The sequence below is a fragment of the Crinia signifera genome, chromosome 1 (genome assembly GCF_055691185.1).
Source record: "Crinia signifera chromosome 1, ASM5569118v1, whole genome shotgun sequence".
Taxonomy (NCBI): domain Eukaryota; kingdom Metazoa; phylum Chordata; class Amphibia; order Anura; family Myobatrachidae; genus Crinia; species Crinia signifera.
The window spans coordinates 451519548-451545170 of NC_139217.1; the positions used below are offsets into that span (position 1 = coordinate 451519548).

The 25623-nt window shown below is 47.2% G+C and overlaps 1 protein-coding gene across 1 annotated transcript; it reads left to right on the forward strand.

Annotated features, from left to right (window-relative positions):
* The first annotated feature begins 2552 nt into the window (after positions 1-2552).
* LOC146021032 (UDP-glucuronosyltransferase 3A1-like) lies at positions 2553-25440 on the forward strand. Its single transcript, XM_083154830.1, has 7 exons — positions 2553-2710; positions 7581-7682; positions 8261-8375; positions 11383-11917; positions 12340-12571; positions 21263-21482; positions 22657-25440. Exons 1-7 carry the CDS (start codon positions 2617-2619, stop codon positions 22931-22933), a joined length of 1575 nt encoding a protein of 524 aa, XP_083010956.1. The 5' UTR covers positions 2553-2616; the 3' UTR covers positions 22934-25440.
* The last annotated feature ends 183 nt before the right edge of the window (positions 25441-25623 follow it).

Genomic DNA, 25623 nt, shown 5'->3' on the forward strand with positions numbered 1-25623 from the left:
CAAATGTGATGCCACCCCAAGTCAATTGGGTGCTTTTACTCGATATATGTAACTGATTCCCTCTGTAGCAAGAAGGCAACAATGGGTGGACACACAGTATAGAAAAGTAAAGTTTACAATTTATTACTTGAACAAGTATATTATTACCATCCACAAAGCACTGACATACATAAATAGTATAACAACACAGCTGGTTCAACCTTATTGTACTGGAACTGTAGTGCTGGATATTTTCCAATTACTCGGGTTCCGGAACCTCTCTTAAATTAAATCAATTAGCAAGTATTACCTTTCTCCTATAACCAATAACTGTATTAATTACATTGACATCTTATTATTGCGCAATAATATAATTACCATTACAAGTGCACTTATCTATGTTTTCTGCGGAATTAATAAGCGCTTTTAATGTTCCTTTAGGATAAAGCAATTGTCCAAGTACCAAAGAACTTCCAAATTACAAAGTCTCGTATTAGTAACAATCGCAAGTCCCTTTTTGTAATCCTATTGGGAGATACTTGGCAATAAAGTATTTGTAATCCAAGAGTTAACTGCTGAAGCCTGTACTCCTGCTGACTGAGTATATAATGAAGATCTCTAATAATGAGTACTATGCTTAAAGTAACTGCCTTCCGGGGTGATAAAGGAAAACTGTACACCTTTAGTCTATCTACCCACACTTGGGGTTGACATGTTCCTGCAATAAACTGTTGACACTTGCTGAGACTGCGGCTGTGTATATGATAATCTGACAGTGTCCAACTCTCTAAATGCTGTAAAGCAAGTATCTTTTCCTGTCCACTGGACACTGTTGACAGTGAGTTGCTATGGTGACAAACACTGATGTCGAGCACTAGCGGATCTGTATGCCTGGACTGCAGTCACCACACTTTCCTTGTTATATATTTATGCAGATGTAGGATTCCCTATGTCCATTAGGCTGGAAGCTTTATGTGGCGATTTTCTACTTTAGCCATAGTATATTTCACCTCGCTGCTGCATACCGGCTTTCTTCCATAATAAGATGTATGGGCCACCTCCAGATATTACTCTGCTGTGTAGTGTATACTGCTAGGCTGTACTGACTTCAATGTTAACTCTTTAACAAAAACAATGGACAGTCTCTTTTTCAGCTATGTAAATAAATACTGTCCAGCTGTTATCATTCTTCTCTTTCTCTCATAAAGACTGAGGGCTGGCTTTGTAATGTCTGTCACTCTTCCTCAGTGACTCCCCTCTCTATGCATAAGCGGCCTGTGTAGGGGCTGTGCTATGTATTTTGCAGGAGGCTGGTCTGAGGAGGTGTTAAATTGCATCAGGGGCTGGAGTACCACTCACCGCACCCCTCTCTCCTTTTGGACTGCTGCCGGGCTGAAATCCTACTCACTGCCACTCTCCACAGAGATTCTCCATCTTCTCCTCACAGACTGCACTCCCCAACTGTTCCTCACTCTCAACTGTCATCCCCTGACCCTGGTCATGTGACCAAATCCTGACCTCTGAAACAGTTGCAGAGGTTGCTGGGAATTATTCATCACACAGTCAATGTCCTCTGTGGGGATAGCATATGTTTATAGTACAATATACTGTATCTTATATTAAGAATAACTAGTATGGCATCATATGCCTGTAGAACATCAATATATATACAATCATCACACATGCTGACTGTTTGACTGTCGACCTTTTGTCCATGTCGACCTAATGTAAGTTGACCTTTTGTCTATGTGCCCTTTTCATTGTCAACCATTTGACCTTAGAGCTAACATACCATTATCTGATTAGGGGCAGGGGCACATATGGCAATATTCCCCACAATCCAACTGGCATCGCTAGCTTTAATGCCTTGCCCCCTTGCAGTGTGTTTCATGGTTCTATTGAGGGGGCACAATCAAATTCTGTAAGAAGGGGTGGGGGGGCAGAATTTTGCAGAGCACAGCTCTGTTGCAGGTCATAAAAAGTTTGGTCTGCAAGACGAGGTTTCTGGGCACTCAGAATTCCCCCCTGCATGCATCACTGAAAACTGGCATCCAATCATAAAAGCACTCATGCATCACTGAATACTGGCATCCAATCATGAAAGCACCACCAGAAACATTGATGATGGCAAACGGTTTCCAATTGCCGTAACCCCGTAATCCAGGCATGTCCAAGCTATGGCCCTCCAGCTGTTGTGATACTACAAGTCCCATCATGCCTTGCCACAGCTTTGCTATTAGGGAATGCTAAAACTATGGCAAGGCATGCTGGGATGTGTGGTTTCACAACAGCTGGAGGGCCACAGTTTGGACATGCCTGCCGTAATCAAATTTTGGTTACAATGATGCCGTCAATCATTCTGAGGATCCCACTTAGTTCTTCCGCTGGTCCCTTCAGATTGGCAAAAACACACTACTAGTGGCAGGGTTACCCATGAGTAAGCTGACAGATCACAACGGACTTTTTTGTCATGTCCCTGCAATGAATCAGTGAAGGTTTCCTGTGTAGTATATATCTCAGGTGACCTGTAGGTGCAGCTGGCAAGCTGCCAGAAGAGGCGGGGCTAAATCCTACACACTTCCATATGAGCCCAGTTACTGCTGTCACGGTGCAGGTGTCACTGTGATTCCTAGAAGAATGGCCGGAGATAAGAAGCGTTCCATCTTCCTCCTCTTTATGCTACAGTTCCACCTTCTGCAGGGAGCTAAGATCTTGACAATGTGCTTTATAGGTGAGTTTATACTGAATGCTATGAATATGTGCTGGGGTGAATGTTTTTGGATAACACTGATTTCAGATCTAACATGTATTATTAGAGCTTGAATGTAAATACCTGCAGTCATTCATTGCTTCGTCACATCAGGCGGAAATATGAATCGAACAACCGATGCATATGATATATTGTTTCCATCCGCATTGAAATAATATTTATTGGGCCTTATTCAGGTTCGGTTGTAGTTTTTAAAAAAAATTGCTATGGCAGGGGGTTACCATCGCCAGCTAGCGGGGGGCTTCCCAACTCAGGGAAAAACTGCGAATCGCAGGAATAACAATGGTAACCCCCTGCCAGTACAACCAAGCTACGTAGCTTGGTGCAGGGAAGCCATGCTTAGGGTCGCAGCTGCTGCGTGTGAAGCTGGAATTGGATGTCATTACATTCGGCCTCATTTTGAGCAATAAACATAAGGCCTCTAAGACGGCTGCATCTGTATCTTGCAACAGCAGAATTGTGGCTAATGCTCTTCCGGTCTCTGGCTGCTCTCGATTGAACCCAGAATCTCCTAGCTCCACCCTCTGCCAGCTACCATACAGGGGCTTGATAAGTAAAGGACCAGTTGCTCCGGCATCGGCCCATCGAAGTTAACTCACAATCCCGGTGCCTGTACAATACAGATGACAGGGACTAGTACCAAACTAGGCATTGCACATGTGCATACCCCTGTCTCCATGGGCTGCATCGGCTGCAGCCCATAGAAGCCAAAGTGGCAGCCCTGGAGTCAGGGAACACCTCCCAATGGGACTGCTTTGGGTGAATCAACTAAAAGACACCCGCCCCAATTGCCCACCCGCCACACGCACATAGATTTTCCCTGCATGCATGCGAATGGATATTTTTGCATAAACCTCCATTTGCCGTTTGCGTCAATCATTCGATGGTCAGTGACTATCGAATGATTTCTACAGCTCTCGCAAATCTATGTGGTTCTCTGGTGACTCATATTTGCGGCACCCTGGTGACGCCAGCTTCCCGCCCCCAGCATTTTCATGGGGACACCCATGAAACGCGAATATGCTCATGCGCAGTCCATTGCTCACTGTTGCGAATTCGCAATGGTGAGGATCAACCAGAATTACCTCCCTGTGTTGGGTGTGCGGGGAGGCTGGCAGCTGACACCACCGGATGTTAGCTGCCTGCCCATTTCCTCCCCAGCATGCACGTATATGTAAGGTTGCTCAGAGTAACCTTACATACATGTATGTTTGTACCTTCCACATCTTTCGATGGTTGGTGACCATCGAAAGATGTGGGTGGATCCCCCTGGCCTGCGAATAGATGTTACTGTGTAACATCCATTCGCAGGCCCTGCATGCAAAATGCACCTGCGAATGGGTAGCGGCAGTCAGCCATTTGCAAGGCGGGGTTTGGTGGACTCAACCAGAATAACCCCCAGAGTGTGTGAGGTTGAAGTCATTATTACACAAATGTTACCTGTAACATGATCAGATTCACATACCAAGGAACCTGCCTGTCTAGAAAATCTACTTACCCGTCACCTAATGTGGACCTGTGGTCCGGACCTCTATATATCCCTGGGCTGCTATATTTAATTACAGAATAGAGTCGTTTCCAAAATATAAAACTGATCGTTATTGGATATGATTTTTTTCTTTTTCTTTCGTTTTTTTTTTTACGTATTGTATCATGAATAACATTTATTTATTCACAGTTTCTTATATAGCGCAGCATATTCTGTTGCACTTTACAATTGGAAACAACAGTGATTAAATAAACTGGGTAGATACAAACCGACATGGAGGTAGGAGGGCCCTGCTCGCAAGCTTACAATCTATAGGGATAATAGGAGGGCTACATAAGGATAGAATTCCATTACATGGCACTCCCGTCGGATTACAAGACAGTCCTGATGGGATGCAAATAGATATGCATGCTACTGGAGGTTATGTTGGGGTTTCTGAATATGATAGGTTTGCCTGAAGAGGTGAGTTTTTAGGGACCGCTTGAAAGTTTGTAGGCTAGAGGAGGGTCTTCGTGTGCGTGGAAGGGCATTCCATAGGGTGGGTGCTGCCCGACAAAAATCCTGCTAGTGTAAGTGGGAGCAAGTAATGTGTGGATGAGAGACACAGATCTTGTGCAGAGCGGAGAGGTCGGGTGGGGATATATATTGAGATAAGCGAAGAGATATAAGTCTGTGTAGTCAGAGTAATGGCTTTGTATGTAAGTAGAAGTATTTTATAATGAATGCGGTAATATACAGGCAACCAATGGAGGGACTGACAGAGCGGATCAGCAGACGATGAATCTAGCCAGGAAGATCAGCCTCGCAGCTGCATTCAAAAGACCTTAGGAAGACCGGGAAGGAGGCTATTGCAATAATCAATGCGTGATATAATGAGTGCATGGATTAGATTTTTTGCAGTGTCTTGTGTAAGGTACGGACTAATTGGATATGTTTTTTAGATGCATTTAACATGATTTAGAGACAGATTGAATGTGAGGAATGAAGGACAGTTCAGAATCGATTATGACTCCTAGGCAGCGAGCTTGTTGAGTAGGATTAATTGCTGTGTTCTCAACAGTGATAGAGATAGCAGGTTGGTAACTACTCTTGGCTGGTGGGAATATAATTTTGGAAATGTTGAGCTTGAGGTGGCGAGATGACATCCAAGATGAAATGACAGACATTCAGAGACACGGAGCAATACTGATGGTGACAATTCTGGGGAGGAAAGATAGATTTGAGTGTCATCAGCATACAGATGATACTGAAATCCAAAAGAGTTGATTAGTTTCCCAAGTGAGGAGGTATAGATTGAGAAAAGCAGAGGACCTAAGACTGAGCCTTGCGGAACTCCAACTGACAGAGGTAGTGAGGAGGAGGTAGAATCAGAGAAGCGAACACTGAAAGAGCGATTAAATAAGTAGGAAGAAAACCAAGAAAGGGCTATGTTCTGAAGACCTAGGGATTGTAGTGTTTGTATGAGAAGAGAGTGGTTGACAATATCAAAGGCAGCTGAGAGATCTAGAAGAATAAGAAGTGAGAAATGTCCTTTAGATTTAGCAGTGGCCAGATCATTAACTACTTTAGTCAGTGCTGTCTCTGTGGAGTGTTGAGAGCGAAAGCCTAACTGAAGTGGGTTCAATAAGTTGTAGGAGTTAAGAAAGTGTGTGAGGCGAGTGTAGGCAAGTCTCTTAAGTAGTTTGGAGAGGCATGGGAGATTGGACAGTAGTTAGAGAGACAGTTTGGATCAGAATTGTGTTTTTTTTAGAATGGGAGTAATAAGTGCATGCTTGACCAGAGAAGGAAAGATGCCAGTAGAGAGAGAGAGAGAGAGGTTACATTTACATTTAGTTAAGCTTGGGATAAGCACAGGAGACAGAGCTTTACTGACTTGAAAGGGTAAAGGATCAAGAGAAGAGTTAGTGAAGTAGGAAGATGAGAAGAGTGATGATACTTCATCCTCACTTGTGGGGTCAAATGAGGAAAAAGTGGCAAAGGGCTCAGAAAAGGAAGTAAGCAAGTAATCGGCTGAGGAAGAGCATGCCAATTCATCTTGGATTTTAGCAATCTTTTCCTTGAAGAAGGAAGCAAGCTCTTGCACACTGATATTGGCAGGTGGGGAGGGTGAAGGAGGGTAAAGAAGTAATTTAAATGTATTAAAAAGTCGCTTGGGGTTAATGGCATGAGAAGAGATTGAAAATAAGTTTGTTTAGCAGTGTCCAGAGCATTACGATAGGAGTGGTAGGTAGTCTTAAATTTGACAAAGTCAAAACTTGGATTTTGAGATTTACGCCTCTGACGTTTCAATCTACATGATAGTTTTTGCAGGTGTCTTGTTAATTTAGAGTGCCACGGTTGGCATCTAAACCTACGTGGATTGTGAGAAGTATCTGAAGCAGCTTCCTCAAGGGCAGTTTGTAGAGTCTGGTTCATGTGGGTTACAGCTGTCTTAGGACAGGCAAGTGTATAAATGGGTGAGAGCAGTTGTTGCAGAGAGGTAGAAAGTTGTTAAAAATCAATAGCATTAGTATTTCTGAGGCTTAAAGGAGGCTTGCATGCTTCAGGCATTATAGTGGAGAAATGGAGGAGGTTGAGAAGGTGATAAGGTTGTGATCCGAGAAAGGGAATGGGGCGTTAGTGATGTCAGAAACAGAGCATAGCCTAGTGAATACCAGATCAAGGCAGTGTCCTTCCTTGTGAGTAGAGGAGTCAGACCATTGGGTCAGGCCAAGAGAGGTGGTTAGAGAGAGGAGTTTAGAGGCATGAGGAGAAAGTGATGTGGATGTGAGTGAAGGAACCAGTGGTAGGACTGTGTATGTGCACAACTGGGACAGTAATATACCTACCCCACCTCCTTCACTATTACCAGGCCTGGAGGTGTGTGTGAAGTGGGAACCACCATGTGAAACTTGGGAGGGTATTCAGGTCCATATGAAATTTGCAGCTTTGTGTGTGGTTTAAATGCCGCCCGCCACCCGCACGAGCACTGCCCCCCCCCCCCCCCCTCACATGCCCAGATCCCTCACACGCGTGCTAATTTTTTTAGCATAAACATCCATTGGCAGCATGCGTGTGGGGAGGAACTAATTCGATAGACAGTAGCCATTGTATGATTTCTAAGGGGCACGCAAATCTAAGACACTCTCTGGTGTCAGGTTCGCATGCTCCCTGTACGGGAAGAGGGTGGGCAGATGTCAGCTGCCCACCCTTGGCATCCATGTCATCGGCGGGGTGAGGCGAGGGGGGTGGTGGGGTAAATGAGGATGCAGCTTAATGTATTTGCATATGATTATTAATGTGAATATTTCATGTTTATTTCTAATTATACAACTCTTAATTTTCTTCTTCCTTTCTTGTTAGGTGGGAGTCATTATCTGCTGATGGATGAAGTCTCTCGTGTTCTACATAACCATGGCCATGAAGTGCGAATGTTCCTCCAGTTCGGGGAGGGCATGCTCCCAGGTAAGAATCATCTGTCTTCTTCTGTGATTTCTTTCATTCGGAGCCTAAAGTGGATTGGCAGGGCTCCGGCAATGCTGTGTGAGAGTGGCCGGTGGGTCATGGTCAGACTCTCGAACATTCAGGTGCACCGTCACTTGCTGCAGGACAGGCCGAGTGGTACCATGCAGCAGCCATCCTGTCTCCTATTACAAGTGTTAGCAGGGCCCCTGGGACAGAGCCAATTACCTATGTGGGTGCACCGCAGAGCTCCGTTGCAAGAGCAGCGATCACATTTGGATCCCACTGTGAAGCACACAGGTGCTGCTGTACATTGCCTCTGGGAGTTATGCCCCTGTGTGGCATGATGCATTCACGTCTCGTCTTTTTTTAAGATCCTTGCAATTGTCTCTTTATGTGGCCGAGTTGTGAAGTGGAAAGATGTTAATCCTGTACAAAGAGCTAGGTGGGAAAGGCTTATTTACGCTATTTAATATTGTGAGATCATTTTTATATAATTATATTAGACATGAAAGCGTCTGTTGTTGTAGATCCACTAGTGTTTTAGTTTTATTCTGAGTGACAATATGGAATCATTTCAGGTTACACGCTGCCGCCCAGCCCTTATCCAGTCTTCACATTTTCACTTGATGAGAAATATCTTAAGGAATTCCAAATGCTTTTCACAGAGCACCAGAAAGATTATCTTGCCGGCAGGTATGTTGACAGTGCACTGCAGGGTTAATACTCTATACAGGATATGATATCCTGCCAGTGAGGATGCCGGCAGTCATAAGACCAACTTGGCATACCAATAGTGAAAATCTCAACAGGAGTTCTGAGAGCACCTTAACTCTCTCCCCCTGCCACCCTAACCCTTCCTTGTAGGAGCCTAACCCTAACCCCTCCCGTCCACAGCCTGACCTAACCCTCCCCCACCCGCTAGTGCCTAACCCTAACTATCGCAACCGGCCACCTAAACCTACACCCCACAACCTAACCCTAACTTCCCTTTGTAAGTGCCTAAACCTAACCCCCACTCCCCTCAGTGGAACCCTAACCTTCCACTACCTGCAGCCTAACCCCTAAGTCCCGCCACTAGTGCCTAAACCTGTTGGAGAAGAGATCACTCAGTAGTCTGTCTCCGCTGTAGCATTGGAGTCAGTGTGCCTGCTCTAGTGTTTCCCCCCTAGTGCTAGCTTATGCAGGAGGAGGAGTTATGGTGACATAGTTCCTGTTGATAGTTACACTGCCTGAGCGGGATGAAGCGGAGTCTGGCGTTCTTCCTGGGAGAGTCTGACTGCATGGACGTGCAGCCAACACTCTCCTGCAGTGTGAGAGACTTCATCTCATCCCAACCACCGTGTACCCATGGTGAGATTTTGGCAGGAGATTTTGACTAGATAGCCAAAATCTCCTAGGTTAGCTAAAATCTCCCTATTTTTCTCCTGCTTTAGTCAATATTGCCTAGCGTAGATTGCTTAGCATAGATTGACAGTGCAGGCAAGGCAGTTTTAACTAGATGATAGACCCTTGATGGCTAACCTTGACACCCCAGCTGTTGTTGAACTACACATCCCAGCATGCTCTACATCAGATTTAGCAAAACTGAAGCAGAGCATGTTGGGATGTGTAGTTAAACAACAGCTGGAGTGTCAAAGTTAGCCATCAAGGTCATAGACTTTCATTACTTAGACAAAATCGCTTAGTCAAAGTCTCCAGTGCATCTAGCCAAAATCTCTCTTAAAATAGCTTAGTCAAATTTGCTTAGTTAAAAGTCAAGGGTACCCGAGGAAGGAAATCCTACTCACCTGGTCCCCGGCGACGACCCCGGCATCTTCAGCTCCAGACGCGCTGCTCCCGGCTGGTACCCACTCACGGACTGGAGAGACGCAGAGATTTTCATCTTCCGCGCCTCTCCTCCGGATGATTCTATTGGCCGCCTAGCAGCCAATCAGGAGCCGACTTTCTCGGCTCCTGATTGGCCGCTAGGCGGCCAATAGAATCAGTCTAGGAGAGGCGCGGAAGATGAAAATCTCTGCGTCTCTCCAGTCCGTGAGTGGGTACCAGCCGGGAGCAGTGATCCTGGAGCTGAAGATGCCGGGGTCGTCGCCGGGGACCAGGTGAGTAGGATTTCCTTCCTCAGGTACCCCTTTGGATTACTACGGATCCAGGACCCCGGAATCTTCAGCCCAGGAGCCCCGGACCCCGGACCAGCCCTGGAACCAGGACCAAGGCCCCGGAACCGGACTCTTCAGCCCTGGAGCCAGGACCCCGGACCCCGGATACAGGGACCGACCCAAGGGCTCAAGGTAGTTAAGTATCAGTATGTGTGGGCTGTGGATGTATTAAACGTTCATTTTTCTGGGTGTCAGTGTGTGTTTTATTTAACTATTTCTTGTACTGTGGAACTACAAGTGCCAGCGGGCCCTTTAATGCCCCGCATGCTGGTACCTGTGGTTCTCCAAGTCCCAGCATGCGGGGTAGGCTTGCTGGGACTCATAGTTCTACAGTATAAGACAATAGTTTTTATTCTTTTTTTTTACACTTTTCATCAGCCCGATGCCCACCGCCCAGGGGCATCGGGGACAGCCCCGGACTTTCAGCATAGGCTGGTAAGTCCTGGAGAGGGGGGACCCCTTCTTTGGGGGGGTCCCCACTTCCCCAGGACCCTTGCCCATGCTGACCAGCCAGGGGGATAATGCTTTGGCCGCTGGACCTTATATAATAAGTGTCCCCCGGCTGTGGCATTACCCTGCTGGCTGGTTGGGTCTGGTGCTGGTTCTTGAAATGCGGGGGACCCTAGTCATTTTGACCCCGTATTTTGGGAACCAGCGCCGGACCTTGAGCCTGGTGCTGGTTTCATTAAATCAAGGGGACCCCTATTTGTCGAGGACCATGATTTTATGTCACCAGCACCGGCTCAATGAGCCCGGGGCTGGTTATGCTCTGGCGGGGGACCCTGCGCAGTTTTTTTATTTTTAAACTGTTTAACCCTTTTTTTCCACCAGAACCCTGCACAGATCTCAATGATCTGTGCAGGGTTCTGGCTAATTCGCCCATCAGAACCTGGTCTGATTTTTGGGCGAATTTTAGACACATTTATACAAATCGCATACCATTAAATATGCGATTTGTATACTTTTCAATGTGAAAACATCTGGATGCGATGTGCTGCGAGAAACAGCCATCGCATTTCCAGAATGTCCAATTTGTTGGCCAAAATCGCACTTTTTTCACATTTTCGCAGCTCATTAAATAGGCGAAAATGGAAAAACATGCGATTTCAGCCGTTTTTGTGAAAAAAAAACGCCCCCCCCCCAAAAAAAATCTCACTCTATAGAATGTCACCCTAAGTTTTTATTATGTTAGGCCAGTTGTTTCCAAACTATGTGCCATGGTTCCCTGGGGTGCCTCAGGACACTTACAGGGGTGCCTCGGATTGGCGGTCGAGAACTAATTCAAATTATTTATGGTCAAAGTAACAGGCAAAACCAGTACTGGTGGCTGTCCCTGAGCATATAACTGACCCTAAGGATGATATATAAACACAATTTACTAAACTTAACATTTGTTTCTGAATTTATTAATAAGAAACATTTGGCCTAGGGGTGCCTTGAAAAAATGTTGATGCTGTAGGGCGCCATGATTCAAAAAGTTTTGGGAACCACTGTGTTAGGCTAAAAACCAGCAACTTTTTTATGTTATTCATCTTCCTTTGCAGACGTGGACTCCAGAACATCCTAATGATAATGAGAGAAATGTCCTACCAGTGCAACATCACATTACATCAGTCAGATACGTTAAGCTTCTTGAGGAAGGAAAGGTTTGACATCGCCGTGGTAGATGCTTCTCAACCTTGCACTTTTCTGGTCTGTGAGAAGTTGGGGATTCCGTACATTGCAATTTCTCCAATGGGCTTCGCCAACGCCTTACGGGTGGAAATTCCCACTCCACTGTCCTATGTTCCAATATTCCATTCTCAGCTCACTGACCGCATGGGTTTCTTTGGACGTTTGAAAAACACTTTCATGTTATTGGCATCTTCTCTTGTGTGGCCAAATATCGACTCCCTGTTTGACGGTGTGATTGAAGAACATTTTCCGGTTGGGTCCAGACCATCCATAGCCGACCTGCACCTGAAAGCCGAGCTGTGGCTGTATAATGCAGACTTTACCGTTGAGTTTGCTCGACCGCTTCTTCCTAATGTGCAAAGTATTGGCGGAATATTGTCCAAACCTGCAAAACCAGTATCGCAGGTGAGTATTATTCCTAAATTTAAAATGTGGGGGTATTCAATGCGGGATTTCAACTGTCGGAACTAGCAACCCCCTGCTCGAAGGCCCCTAGAATTGTGAGGCCCTACTTTTTGCCCGGGTCTGATGGAGGGTCCTGGTTCCCCAGCTGCAGAAAGCCGGGCAGTAGAGGACAGGCTGCTCCATGCCATGTGCTGAGCGGTGGAGAGAGGCAGCTACAGGAGCAGTCTGTCCTCGCTCTCCCTTAGCGGGTGTCCTGCAATTTTTTTTTTTACAGGGACATGGCCACACCCCCTCCCGCCGGCCATGCCCCTTCCGTTGGTCACACCCCCTTCTTTTTCCAGGGCCTGGCAATGTGCTTTCAGCAGCCATGCATATCTGTGCCTTATTCAGCCCCGTCTAAGCTCTATGTTCTGTCTGTGCAGGAACTGGAAGACTTTATAGCACAGTCCGGGGAGTCTGGCTTTATAGTCGTGACGCTGGGCTCTATGATAGCCTCACTCCCTCTAGTGGAGTTTGTAAAGGAGATGAATGCTGGATTTGCTAAAGTCCCACAGAAGGTTATCTGGAGATTCCAGAGATCAGATTGGCCGGAAGAGGTAGAAATCGCTCCTAATGTGAAAACCATGGACTGGCTGTCCCAGAATGATCTCTTAGGTGAGAATTCTCTATAATTACCCAACACAAACATACCTTGATATCTATCTAGCTTGTAATCAATAAAAATAATACAATTAGTCATGGGCTGCCATTATTGCTGTGCCTAAATCCGCTTGTGTTCAGCCGGGGGTACGTGCAGCCGCAGGAGCCGAGCGTTCAACACCGGAGGGCATGTGAGTATAATTTCCCTCAACAGGTTCCCATGGATACTACTGGAGAAGAGGACCGACCGGCGGTGGACCTTATATGTACATATTGTGGGTGAAATTGTAGAATGTAATAAAATTTTACTTTTCTTATGTATGTGTGTGTATGTGTGTGTGTTTTCCCCCACTATTTCCATTGCTGTAGAACTACAAGACCCAGCGGGCCCTTTACTGCCCCACATGCTGGGATTTGTGGTTCAACAATGTCAAATAGTTTTGTCTTTTTTTTACACAACAATCAGCCTGGTGCCCACTGCCCAGAGGCACCGGGGACAGCCCCAGAGGAATTTGCATAAAAAGTTTCCCCCGGCTGTGGCATTACCCTGTTGGCTGTTTGGAACCGGTGCTGGTATGACTAAAATTCCCACTTTATCGAATCACATTCACATCCCAATAAATAGTCAATTTCTAAAAAAAAAATTGCTATTTGAAAACATGTGATATGGTGCGATTCCACAACCTTACTAAGAATTGCATCCTATTAAATGTCACCCTTTGTGTCATTTTTACCCGCTTCCTTCCAAAGAAAGGTCCCAATTGGAAAACATTCCACCGGTCGATGCACGTGTAGCTCATTTAGTAAGATCTACAGTGTTACTTATACCTGACATGTCCTCATTAAAGGATCCGACTGATAGAAAATTATTTTCTGAAGCTAGCTTATTCTCATGTTGGTACTGTTGCCAGCCCAGCCCTGGCATCAGCGTGGGTGAATAAAGCTATGGCTTCTTGGAAAGATCAACTCCACCGAGGCTTTTCTTCTTTTACTAGCAGGAATTGTTTTTCCAAGTTAATAACTTGCAAAAGACTAACACCTACCGAGGTGAAGCCGCCTTGGATATGTTACGCCGGGTTGTTGTGGATCCACGGCGGTGGAAGGCCTCGGCACGGAAGAGAGGGGAGGCGAGAGGATGGCAGGTTTAATATACTGACGTCTCATGCAAGAAGTCCTTTGGAATTTGGCGTGACTTCCAGGCAGAGGCGCGGAGTCTAACTGGGTGGCGGTTTTCGCCAGGGACCCCCGCAAGGGGATTTGGACTTCGCGGCGTCCACCCAGCAGGTCGCGGCCCTCTTATGGAAGCTTCCAAGGACTTTGCGTATGTCTCTGGAACAGGACAGATGATAACGTAACTTAGGCGCACACTTGGTGGTATAACGAAAACTCAGGATGCTCACTTGGCAGGAATAACGGAACTCAGGAACACACTTGGTGGTATAACGAAACTCAGGATGCTCACTTGGCAGGAATAACGGAACTCAGGAACACACTTGGGGTATAACGAAACTCAGGATGCTCACTTGGCAGGAATAACGGAACTCAGGAACACACTTGGGGTATAACGAAACTCAGGAAGCTCACTTGGCAGGAATAACAGGACTTGAAGATGCACTCAGGAGGGAACAGGAATCCCACAGGATACACAGAGAATCCACAGAGCACACTGGCTGTCAGGCAAAGACTGACCAGAGTCAGAAGTAGCAGCAGCACTGAGGGTTAGGCAGCCCTGCCTTTTATTCCCCTGCCCTGTGATGTCATGGGCCCAACCTCCATAGGAGGTTATATCAGACCCTGCCCCTAATTAGTTCTGCCACAACCAAGATGGCGGCGTCCTTCCCGAGAGCCGGCCACGGACCTAGCCGGACCCCCGGGGGAATCGCCCCCAACCCTGGAGGTAGCTGAGGCGGCGGGGACCGACAGGGAGACAGCGCGCTGATGCCAGGACCGGCAAGCACTCCTGCGTGCACCAGGTACCCGGCGCGATACTCTGCAGACGGCGCGGCGCGATCCCCTGCCGGGAGCGCGGCCGCGCCAGGACCTGACAGTACCCCCTCCTTTAAGAGTGGACCCTGGACACTTATCGGGATTGTTCTTCCAGAATTTTTCAACTAGTCGTGGAGCATGGACATTAGAGGAGTCGATCCAGGCCCTTTCTTCTGGACCGTATCCTTTCCAGTCCACCAGGAATTGTAGTTTCCCTTGACGTCGTCTGGCATCAAGGATCTGTTTCACTTCAAATTCGACGTCACGCTTGACTCTTACCGCAGAATTCCTTGGTGGATTTCTCTGAAACTGGTTGAGGACTAAAGGTTTTACGAGAGAGACATGGAATGTATCTGAGATCCGTAGGGAAGACGGGAGTTTTAGACGGACAGCCACTGGGTTGATCACCTTCAAAATTGCATATGGACCGATGTACCGTGGGGCCAATTTCATGGAAGGTACTTTGAACCGCATGTGCCGGGTTGAGAGCCACACTCGGTCACCTACTTTATAGAGTGGGGCAGCACTTCTCCTCCGGTCAGCGATAATTTTGTACCTACTGGAGGCTTGCTGTAACGCCTTCTGGACATTCCTCCAGATATTTGAAAAAAATCTGACTGAAGACTGGACTGCTGGTAGTTCAGTATCAGGGAGCTTGGAGAAGTCTGGTACACGAGGGTGACGCCCATACACCGTGAAGAAAGGTGTGGTTTGGCTGGAAGAATGGTAAGTGTTATTATGGGCAAACTCTGCCCAGGGTAATAACTCTAGCCAGTTATCTTGAGATGAGGACAGGTAGAGTCGGATAAATTTTTCCAAGTCCTGGTTTACCCTCTCAGTTTGCCCGTTTGTCTGAGGGTGATATGCCGTTGAAAAGTTCAGGGTAATTTGAAAGGCTGAACACAGAGATCTCCAGAAACGGGCCACGAACTGTACACCCCGATCCGAGATGATTTCTGATGGCAATCCATGTAACCGGAATACTTGGGCGATGAAGAGACGAGCCAATGTTGGAGCACTTGGGAGACCCTTTAATGGAATAAAATGGGCCATCTTCGAAAATCGGTCGACCACGACCCATATTGTGTTGTACCCATTAGCGGAAGGAAGGTCTGTGATGAAATCCATCGATATGTGGGACCAAGGTCTTGATGGTATAGGAAGCGGCTGGAGTTTCCCTGCTGGAGACTGGCACGGGGATTTATGTTGGGCACATACTGAACAGGAGGAAACGAAACTGTGGACGTCCGACCTCATCGAGGACCACCAATATTTCCTTTGTAGAAATTCTAACATCTTTCTTGCCCCTGGATGTCCAGAAAACTTAGAAGAGTGGGCCCACTGTAATAATCTTTTGCGAATTTCTGGATTCACATAGGTCTTGCCTCGGGGAATACTGATTATCTTGGTGGCAGCAAAAACTGAAGGGTCCAAGATAGGATAGGGCTGTTCTTCATCTGAGTCCGAAGAGCAAGAACGGGACAATGCGTCGGCCTTGACGTTCTGAGATCCCGGACGGAAGCATAACTTGAAATCAAAGCGAGTGAAGAACATTGCCCATCTTGCCAGTCGGGGGTTTAGACATTGGGCATTCCTGAGATATAGCAAATTTTTATGGTCTGTAAAAATTTGGATTGGAAATTGTGCCCCCTCTAGGAGATACCGCCATTCTTCAAGCGCCAGCTTGATGGCCAAGAGTTCCTGCTCCCCTATAGCGTAATTTCTCTCGGCTGATGAGAATTTCCGAGAGAAAAATCCACAAGGATGAGTTACACCATCTTCATATACTTGGGACAGGATCGCCCCAACGGCCTCGGAGGAAGCGTCTACCTCCAATATGAATGGTCTAGAGAGGTCTGGCTGATGGAGAACAGGGGCGGTAGTGAAGGCTTGTTTCAGTTGCTGAAAGGCGGACAATGCTTCAGGAGACCATACTGCAGGATTGGCGGACTTCTTCGTCAGAGCCGTGATGGGTGCCACGATGGTGGAGAACCCTCGAATGAACTTCCGATAATAATTGGCGAACCCTACAAAACATTGAACCGCCCGAAGTGTAGTAGGTTGGGACCAATGCTGAATGGCTTGAACCTTTTCCGGGTCCATCTGTAAACCTTGCCCTGAAATGATATAACCTAAAAAGGGGACCGATGTTTGTTCAAAGATGCACTTCTCGAGTTTACAGTATAGGTGGTTCTTACGGAGACGTTGAAGGACCTCCTTTACTTGCATCCGATGAGATGCTAAGTCCTTTGAAAAAATAAGAATATCGTCCAGGTAGACCACGACTGAATGATATAACAGATCTCGGAAGATTTCATTGACAAAGTTTTGGAAAACTGCTGGGGCGTTGCTTAGGCCAAAGGGCATGACCAAGTACTCGTAGTGGCCATCCCTGGTATTAAAGGCTGTTTTCCATTCGTCTCCTTTACGTATACGAATGAGGTTATAGGCCCCTCTTAAGTCCAGCTTGGAGAAGATAACCGCTCCTTTAATTCGATCAAATAATTCCGGGATCAACGGTAACGGATACTTGTTTTTGATCGTCACTTCATTTAGGCCTCGATAATCGATGCAGGGTCTTAAAGTCCCATCTTTCTTCTTAACGAAAAAAAACCCCGCCCCGGCCGGAGAGGAAGAAGATCGAATGAACCCTTTCTGTAAGTTCTCGGAAATGTAATCGCTCATAGCTTGTGTCTCGGGAATTGACAGAGGGTAGATTCGACCCCGTGGAGGCATCTTGCCTGGGAGTAATTCAATGGGACAATCCCATTCCCGGTGTGGTGGGAGAACATCCGCTGCTTGTTTGCTAAAGACATCAGCAAAGGACAAATATGCATGCGGTATCCGAAACTTCTTATCGGTTTCCGAGGATCTCAGAGGAGTCACTTTAGCCAGGCAGTTACTAGCGCATGGCGACCCCCAGGCCATGATCTGCATCGTGGGCCAATCGATTTGAGGATTATGTCTCTGTAGCCAGGGAAGACCTAGGACCACGGGAGACGTGGCTCGAGGGATCACCAAAAATTCTATTTCCTCCCGGTGTAAGGCCCCAATGCTCAGGGGTAAGGGTGTCGTGCAGGATAGAATTAGACCACCCGGAATGTAACTCCCATCGACAGCAGTCAGACGCATTGGTTTTGCAATATCTTTAATGGGCACAGAATGCAACTCAACAAAAGAAGATGAAATAAAATTCCCCGCAGCTCCGGAGTCTAGGAGAGCCTGGGTCGTCAACGTCTGACCTGCGAAACAAAGTTGGATTTGAATAATGGAATCAGATGATACGGAGGGGGTAGAGAGTTGTCCCAATCTTACCTCTCTATTCTTGCCTTGGGCTACCGGATTGGGACGGAGAGAGCACTGGGCGACTTGATGCCCGGAATCTCCACAATACAAACATAGTCTTTCCTGGAAGCGGCGCTGACGCTCTTGGGGTGTGAGCCGGGCTCGGTTTATTTGCATGGGCTCGTCTGATGGAGGTGAGGTTGATGCTTGGAGTAGTGGAGGAATGGGACCTCTGTAGCGATCTCCTCTGGCTTTCTCTGCCTGACGTTCCCTGTACCTCATGTCGATCTTATTACAGAGGGAGATAAGATCCTCCAGTGTGGCTGGCAGGTCCCGAGATACCAGGTCATCCTTCAATCTATCGGAAAGACCGCTTCAGAAAGCGGACACCAGGGCTTCTTCGTTCCAGGCAACTTCTGAAGCTAAAGTCTGAAATTGGACGACGTACTGTGCCACTGAGCGATTTCCCTGCCTTAGGCGCATGATTTCTTGAGCCGCCGAGGTAGAACGACCAGGCTCGTCGAAAATCCTTCGAAATTGAATTATGAAGTCCTCATAATTTGACAAGAGTGGGTCGTTCCTCTCCCAAAGGGGAGACACCCAATCCAGAGCTGCACCTGACAAGAGGGACACGATGTAGGCTACCCTGGATTTATTGGTGGGAAAACTGGAGGCCAACAGAGAGAACTGTACGTCGCATTGATTGAGAAACCCTCTACACAATTTAGGGGTCCCATCAAATTTACTGGGCGCAGACAGATGTAAATGTCCGGGGGGAGGAGTTGGCAAGCTCACCAGCCGAACCGGATCTGGAGTAGGTGGAACAGGAACCTCACGGGAGACAGAAGCTTGCATAACCTCCTGACGGTGGGCGATATCTTGAAGACCTTGGGTGAGGTGTCCTTGCGAAACCTCTAGGCCCTCTAGACGGGCCACAATCCTTTGTAGTAACTCCGTGTTGAAGTCAGCCCCCGCTGTGGACTCCATTAGGCTGCTGCTAACTGTTACGCCGGGTTGTTGTGGATCCACGGCGGTGGAAGGCCTCGGCACGGAAGAGAGGGGAGGCGAGAGGATGGCAGGTTTAATATACTGACGTCTCATGCAAGAAGTCCTTTGGAATTTGGCGTGACTTCCAGGCAGAGGCGCGGAGTCTAACTGGGTGGCGGTTTTCGCCAGGGACCCCCGCAAGGGGATTTGGACTTCGCGGCGTCCACCCAGCAGGTCGCGGCCCTCTTATGGAAGCTTCCAAGGACTTTGCGTATGTCTCTGGAACAGGACAGATGATAACGTAACTTAGGCGCACACTTGGTGGTATAACGAAAACTCAGGATGCTCACTTGGCAGGAATAACGGAACTCAGGAACACACTTGGTGGTATAACGAAACTCAGGATGCTCACTTGGCAGGAATAACGGAACTCAGGAACACACTTGGGGTATAACGAAACTCAGGATGCTCACTTGGCAGGAATAACGGAACTCAGGAACACACTTGGGGTATAACGAAACTCAGGAAGCTCACTTGGCAGGAATAACAGGACTTGAAGATGCACTCAGGAGGGAACAGGAATCCCACAGGATACACAGAGAATCCACAGAGCACACTGGCTGTCAGGCAAAGACTGACCAGAGTCAGAAGTAGCAGCAGCACTGAGGGTTAGGCAGCCCTGCCTTTTATTCCCCTGCCCTGTGATGTCATGGGCCCAACCTCCATAGGAGGTTATATCAGACCCTGCCCCTAATTAGTTCTGCCACAACCAAGATGGCGGCGTCCTGCCCGAGAGCCGGCCACGGACCTAGCCGGACCCCCGGGGGAATCGCCCCCAACCCTGGAGGTAGCTGAGGCGGCGGGGACCGACAGGGAGACAGCGCGCTGATGCCAGGACCGGCAAGCACTCCTGCGTGCACCAGGTACCCGGCGCGATACTCTGCAGACGGCGCGGCGCGATCCCCTGCCGGGAGCGCGGCCGCGCCAGGACCTGACAGGATACAGCCGTTCTGGCCGTTAGGGCCTCAGCATCCACTATTGCAGCTAGGTGCTCTTGGCGCACAGACGCCACCTCTAAGAATGTGCTGGAGTCCCTACTGTATGTGGGGGATACACTGTTTGGTCAGGAGCTGGACAACATTGTCACCTCCTTAAAAAGAGAAGGAAATAAAGAGACCACCCAATTTCCTTCAACAAGGAAAAAGAGGTAGTCTTGAGGGCGCTTATCAGAACTGGCTGGCAAAATGTATAACCAAATAAAAGAGAAAAAAATAATGGAAGCAGCGCTGTGATATTAAAAGATTGGATATCATTCACAATTTAATTCAATAAAAATGAACTACACGTGGTATACATAGATTTAAAAACAATAAACAGAAGCGGTTATGTATTTGTAAGACACTATGGGGGAAATTTACTAAGATGTGTATTCTACTTCTATTCTATGGGCAACCAATCAGATCCTGTCTACTATCTTCTAGAGCAACCACGGTCCTCAAGGCACACCAACAGTGCGGGTTTTGTAGATATCCAGGCTTGAGCATAGGTGACTTAATTAGTACCTGAGTGATTCTGATTAAACCATCTGTGCTGAAGCCTGGATATCACTAAAACCTGCACTGTTGGTGTGCCTTGAGAACCGTGGTTGGGAAAGCCTGTTCTAGAGGGTGCTAAATAAATAAGTAGCTTGTGATTAGTTGCTCATAGCAACATCACATGTGAAGTAGAATACACATCTTAGTAAATTTCCCCCTACACCTCAATTCGTATATGGTATGGAGGGTCCGTTCCTAGGTATGCCCCTCAGTATTTTGGTACCTTGATGGAGTCCAATGGCAGTCCTGTCTCACTTTAGTTGGTGGCTTGGATATTCCCCTTGCAGTAGGGATTTTTGGTGCGTATTGCAGAAGCCAAAGTTCACTTTGAGAAGAAAGCAGGTGGACTGTGCTTTAAAGGTGGTTCTCCCAGCAATGGGGGATGGTCGCGAGGGATCGGATATAATTTCCTGGTGGTGGTCGGTCTTTGTGCTTGCTGAATGGCTGATTATTATTAGCTCATTTTGCTCAGCTCCCATACGAGATAGTGTCATGATGAATATACGTAAACCTCCCAGGAGAACGGCACTACATAATAGTGAAAACCACACAAAAATTTGCCCAGCGGCTTTCCAGATTCGGGTGATCAGACAGACAGATGTGCTTCAGGGACTTTGCTTTATACTATGTAAGAATAAATCATAGCTAGAATCTGGTTGTTGTTATTATTATTATGGGCAACAACTTCACTATTTAGAAGATTTGATCAATTTTCCCCAACAATTTTATATTTAATTGTTAAAAATGTTATATTTAAGTCCTGTCTCCGTTGTTGAGTTTACTATCTATGATCAATGATATAATTGTTTAGGAACCTCCAATTTTAACATTCCATGTTATGGTTTTATTACAGGACACCCTAAAGTCCGTCTTTTGGTGACACATGGAGGTCTCAATAGTGTGAAGGAGGCAGTGTACCACGGAGTTCCTGTTTTGGGGATCCCACTTTTCGGGGACCAATTTGACAATGTGATCCGTGTTAAAGCGAAAAACATGGGGACATTTATTCCACCTGAACAACTGAAGTCTGAAAACTTTGCACAAACTATTCTGGAAGTAATAGAAAATGAAAGGTAATTAGATGGAATTACTGATGATAATAATAATAATAATAATAATAATGATGATGATGTGTTGGAAATATCACATGAGAGGGATTATGCTGAAAACTGATCAGATATTTCAGATTTTATCCTTTATAAAAAGAAGTTTAGTCTAACGAAGCATAGCACAGGTAGGACGTAGTTAATTAAGCCTTTTGGTAACCTGGAGCACTTAAGACAGGAAAGCCCGCCCCCACTCCTCTGGCCCGCCTTCTCTTGTCGGCACCGCCCCATCTGGTGAGTGGACAGAGAGGAGAATGCAGTAGGGTGGCGCACATATGATGCACCTTGCAGATAACACTTAAGGTGGCCATACACACGCAGATTTATCTTCAGATCTGGCTGGTTGGAACAAAACATGGTTATGGATAAGAGCAAATGACAGTTGACCATTTGCTTGGAAATGCTGGAAAACTGACAAACTGTCACTCATCCATAACCATGTTTTTGTTCCAACCAGCCAGATCTACAGATAAATCTTACGTGTGTATGGGCACCTTAAGGTCTAAGAACATGCTTAGTGCCATGTGCTGAGCGGGGGAGAGAGCCAGTAGCAGCCTGCCCTCTTTCAGCCTGTCCTCTCTCTCTCTGGTTGCCAGCCCGCACACAACAGCCCCCGTTTTTATTTTTTTTATTTTTTAAACAGGGACATGGCCACCCCCCCCCCCCATTGGCTATGCCCCCTCCCATTGACCATGCCCCTTTTTTCACCTGGACCTGGTGGCCCTGGCTAGGGGTGCTACCTGTATGAAGCTGCACAGCAGGATGCTGACCCTGCAGCACCAGCAGGGTATGGGGGATTGTGGGTGGCGATTGCTTGCAGGAGGTGTAGGAAAGGTTAGGGTTACTTACCTAATTGCTGTGGGCTGGGAAGCTTCAGCTTCAGGGGCGGAGGTGGAGAAACAGTGACACTATTGTGATGTCCATGCTGTGTAGACTGAGAGCAGTTGTGAAGACGGCAGTTGAGGTTGGTGGTTTTTGTGTTGGGGAGGCCAATGATATTGTGCCGGGGGGGTGACCTGACTCCTAAACGCAACTATGAACTCCTGATGTCTATTTAGATGACAGCAAGAGCACTGATGTCAGGTGTTCGGGTTCTGGATTAGTGATATCAGTAACTCTTGTTCTCTCTCTGTCTCCACAGCTATAAAGCAGCAGCAATGAAGCTGAGCGCCATCAGGAAGTCTGCTCCGTTCCTTCCAGACCAGCAGTTATTACGGTGGGTGGAACACATCATCCAGTCAGGAGGAGGCGGCCATCTTCGTCCCTATGCTTATCAGCAGCCCTGGTATCAGCAGTACATGCTGGATGTCATTGTATTCATCACCGTCTGTCTCGCTGTGACGCTCTACCTCATTGTGACATTATTCCGGGTTCTCATCAGGAAACTGCGCTCTCCTGGGAAACGCAAACAAAATTAGCAACGTGCAGCTGCCGGTTTGTAATATAATGTCTGTACCGGGGCCACACGGAGGAGCCTGCGCTGCCGACACAGATGTGCCGGCTCTGCAAGATGGATGTGAATGGAAATAAAATGTTGGATGTGTCATTTAGGGACATCGCTATGAGGCTGTTCTGGGGATTGTAGATATTCATTTTCAGTATAGGCTGTTGGAGGGTTAGGGGAGTGGCTTAGATCCTTTACTGAGCCCCTGTCAGGATTCTCCATATCGGGATATAGGAGTCGGTCTTTTTTCCTCTGGCATCCTGACCACTGGATCCCGTATGTATCCCTACAATTATGGTCAGTGATGGTGAACTGTGCTATGACAGGGAGAGCTCATACAAGTACAGCAAGGGTGAGTTCATGCAAATGTGACCTGATCAGCAGGCACAGGTGCAGCTACTCCTTTCAGATCCAAGTACAAACCAATGAGGAATATCAGTAGTAAATCAGGCCCATATGCTGCTGATCAGGGGCGGATTGGGATCTAAAAGTGATCAGGAGAGGCTGCTGTACAGTTCAAAATTCAAATAGGGGAGACACACCCACTGCCATCAACTGCCATTCCAAACTGACTAATTGACAGTTGGTGGGTGTGGCTCCTCTATTTGAATTTTGGACTGTGCTGCTGTCGCTTCTATGGAGCTATAACTGAAAGGGACCCGGAAAAAATTTCTAGAAGTGGCCTCAGGTGGGCGGCACTAAATCAGCCTCAGGTGGAACCAACGCTAAAGTCGGCGGGTTTAGTAAATCCCTACACCTGTGTGGAAGCGCTTGGTTTCCATCTGCTTAGTAGGATAGTGGCCTCAACATTCACAGCTGCTGTGAATTACCCCACACCTCCGCATTCCAAATAACTCCCCCCCCCCCCCCCCTGCTAAGACTGAACACTGACCCCAAAACCACATAACTCATTACCGGATAGACTCCAAAGTCATACCACCCACCCCCCCCCTCCAAAAATAGCCCACCCCTTGGATCACAGAAACAACCCAGAAATTGTTCACAGTGATATTTACATCCTGACAATGCTTTTCTTTCTTGAATATCAGTTGCTATTTTTTAGCTTTTGTTTGTTTTTTGTTTACTTATTATCCAATGACCTGGTTCCGTTACTAATGACAAGTAATCACTGGCGATTTCCCCATATCTAGCTGCACTTAGGACTACTGGGGACACTGCCAAATCAAGGAATAGCCACACAACTTTAGAAAGAACTTTCTGCAGAAATGACTTTCTCATTGTCCAGCAAGTAAGTCCTCAGGATATATGGTTTATAAAGCTTGGGCTATCCATATTCACAAAATAATCGGACCCTGGTTCGCCCTACACTTGCGCACATCCGCTTCCCCTGACAGCAAAAAACGCTTCCTTTCTCACTCTCAGACTCCCGTTCACTGCTGCTCCGCCTCAGGAAACAGCTGCTCATCCCGCCCACTTCATGGCTGTCAGATTGTTGGAGAGAAAGACCACATGGAATGATGAGCATGCACAGAAAGGCCATGTCAGGGTTTGTGTCTCTGTGCAGAACCATGCTAGCGGCGAAACGCGTCGGTGGACTGAATGTACAAAACCATAAGTACAAGACTTCCCGGGAAGCTATTGGGGAATCACAGGTGGAACTGTCATTGGCGCAGGAGGTGCACCAGGACTCCCCTGATGACTAAGGGGTCCACTGCTGCCCCTGTCACCCGCTTCCTGTCAGCCACTGTTTTTCCCTGTCACCGTCTGCCTCCCCAGTCCTCTCCCTGTTACCCTCTCCCTGTCAACCACTGTATATTATGAACTTGGGTTGGGTTAAAATCCGCCACTGTAGTGTATCCAGATGCAGTCTGTGACTGACAGTGACTTCCTATTGGAAGTCCCACTGGGAGTTCGAAAGCTGTGTGAGGCAGAGTTTGGGCCGTGGGCTGCGTGATGTCATTGCGCGACGCGCGCTGTCCCAGGCCGCAATGCACCACTGGTAATGGGTGCACTTGGCTAGATCTTAACCCCCGCTGTGCCTGATCCAACCAACATCACTGGAGTCAGAGGAGCGACTGGGAAATTTGAAAAAAAAAAAAAAACAGTACATTCGGTACATTTGTTTTTAGCCGGTACAGACCATAAAAAAACGGTACTGTACCGGCTAAATCGGTAAAGTCCCCAGAACTGCATGCAATTAGCGTATCTTCATTGAGGGGGCGGGGCTGAAATGATCCAATTTGTATATTTAGCACCCCCCTAAAAGAATTGCGGCAATTTAACACTGCCGCTGGGGAGATGCAGGGGGTCCGGGGGGGGGGGGGGGGGGTGTCAACATTGACCCCAGCTTTCCCTATAGATTGTAAGCTTGCGAGCAGGGCCCTCCTACCTTTTGACTGTCTGTAAATACCCTGTTTGTTGTATCACTGTCTCCTTTGTAAAGTGCAATGGAATATGCTGTGCTACATAATAAACTGTTAATAAATAAAATAAATGAGTGTAACGTGCACGCTCACAGTGCTCCGGGCGCAGTGACTCGCTGCACTTTGCTCGGCACACTTTACCGCTGAATCGTAGTCCACGGGGATCATAAAGTATAAAAAAAATGTTTGAAAGAAGAAAAAAAAATTGCAAAAAACTCATGTCTATCTTTTCATGTGTCTACCGATTGCTTGTGTTAACATTTTGTCAATGTTAACCTAG

Excerpts from the sequence above, each read along its gene's own strand:
- LOC146021032 (XM_083154830.1), top strand. The coding sequence starts at position 2,617 with ATGGCCGGAGATAAGAAGCGTTCCATCTTCCTCCTCTTTATGCTACAG. Across the intron at positions 7,683-8,260 it reads CGGGGAGGGCATGCTCCCAG|GTTACACGCTGCCGCCCAGC; the intron begins GTAAGAATCATC and ends GAATCATTTCAG. Across the intron at positions 11,918-12,339 it reads CTGCAAAACCAGTATCGCAG|GAACTGGAAGACTTTATAGC; the intron begins GTGAGTATTATT and ends CTGTCTGTGCAG.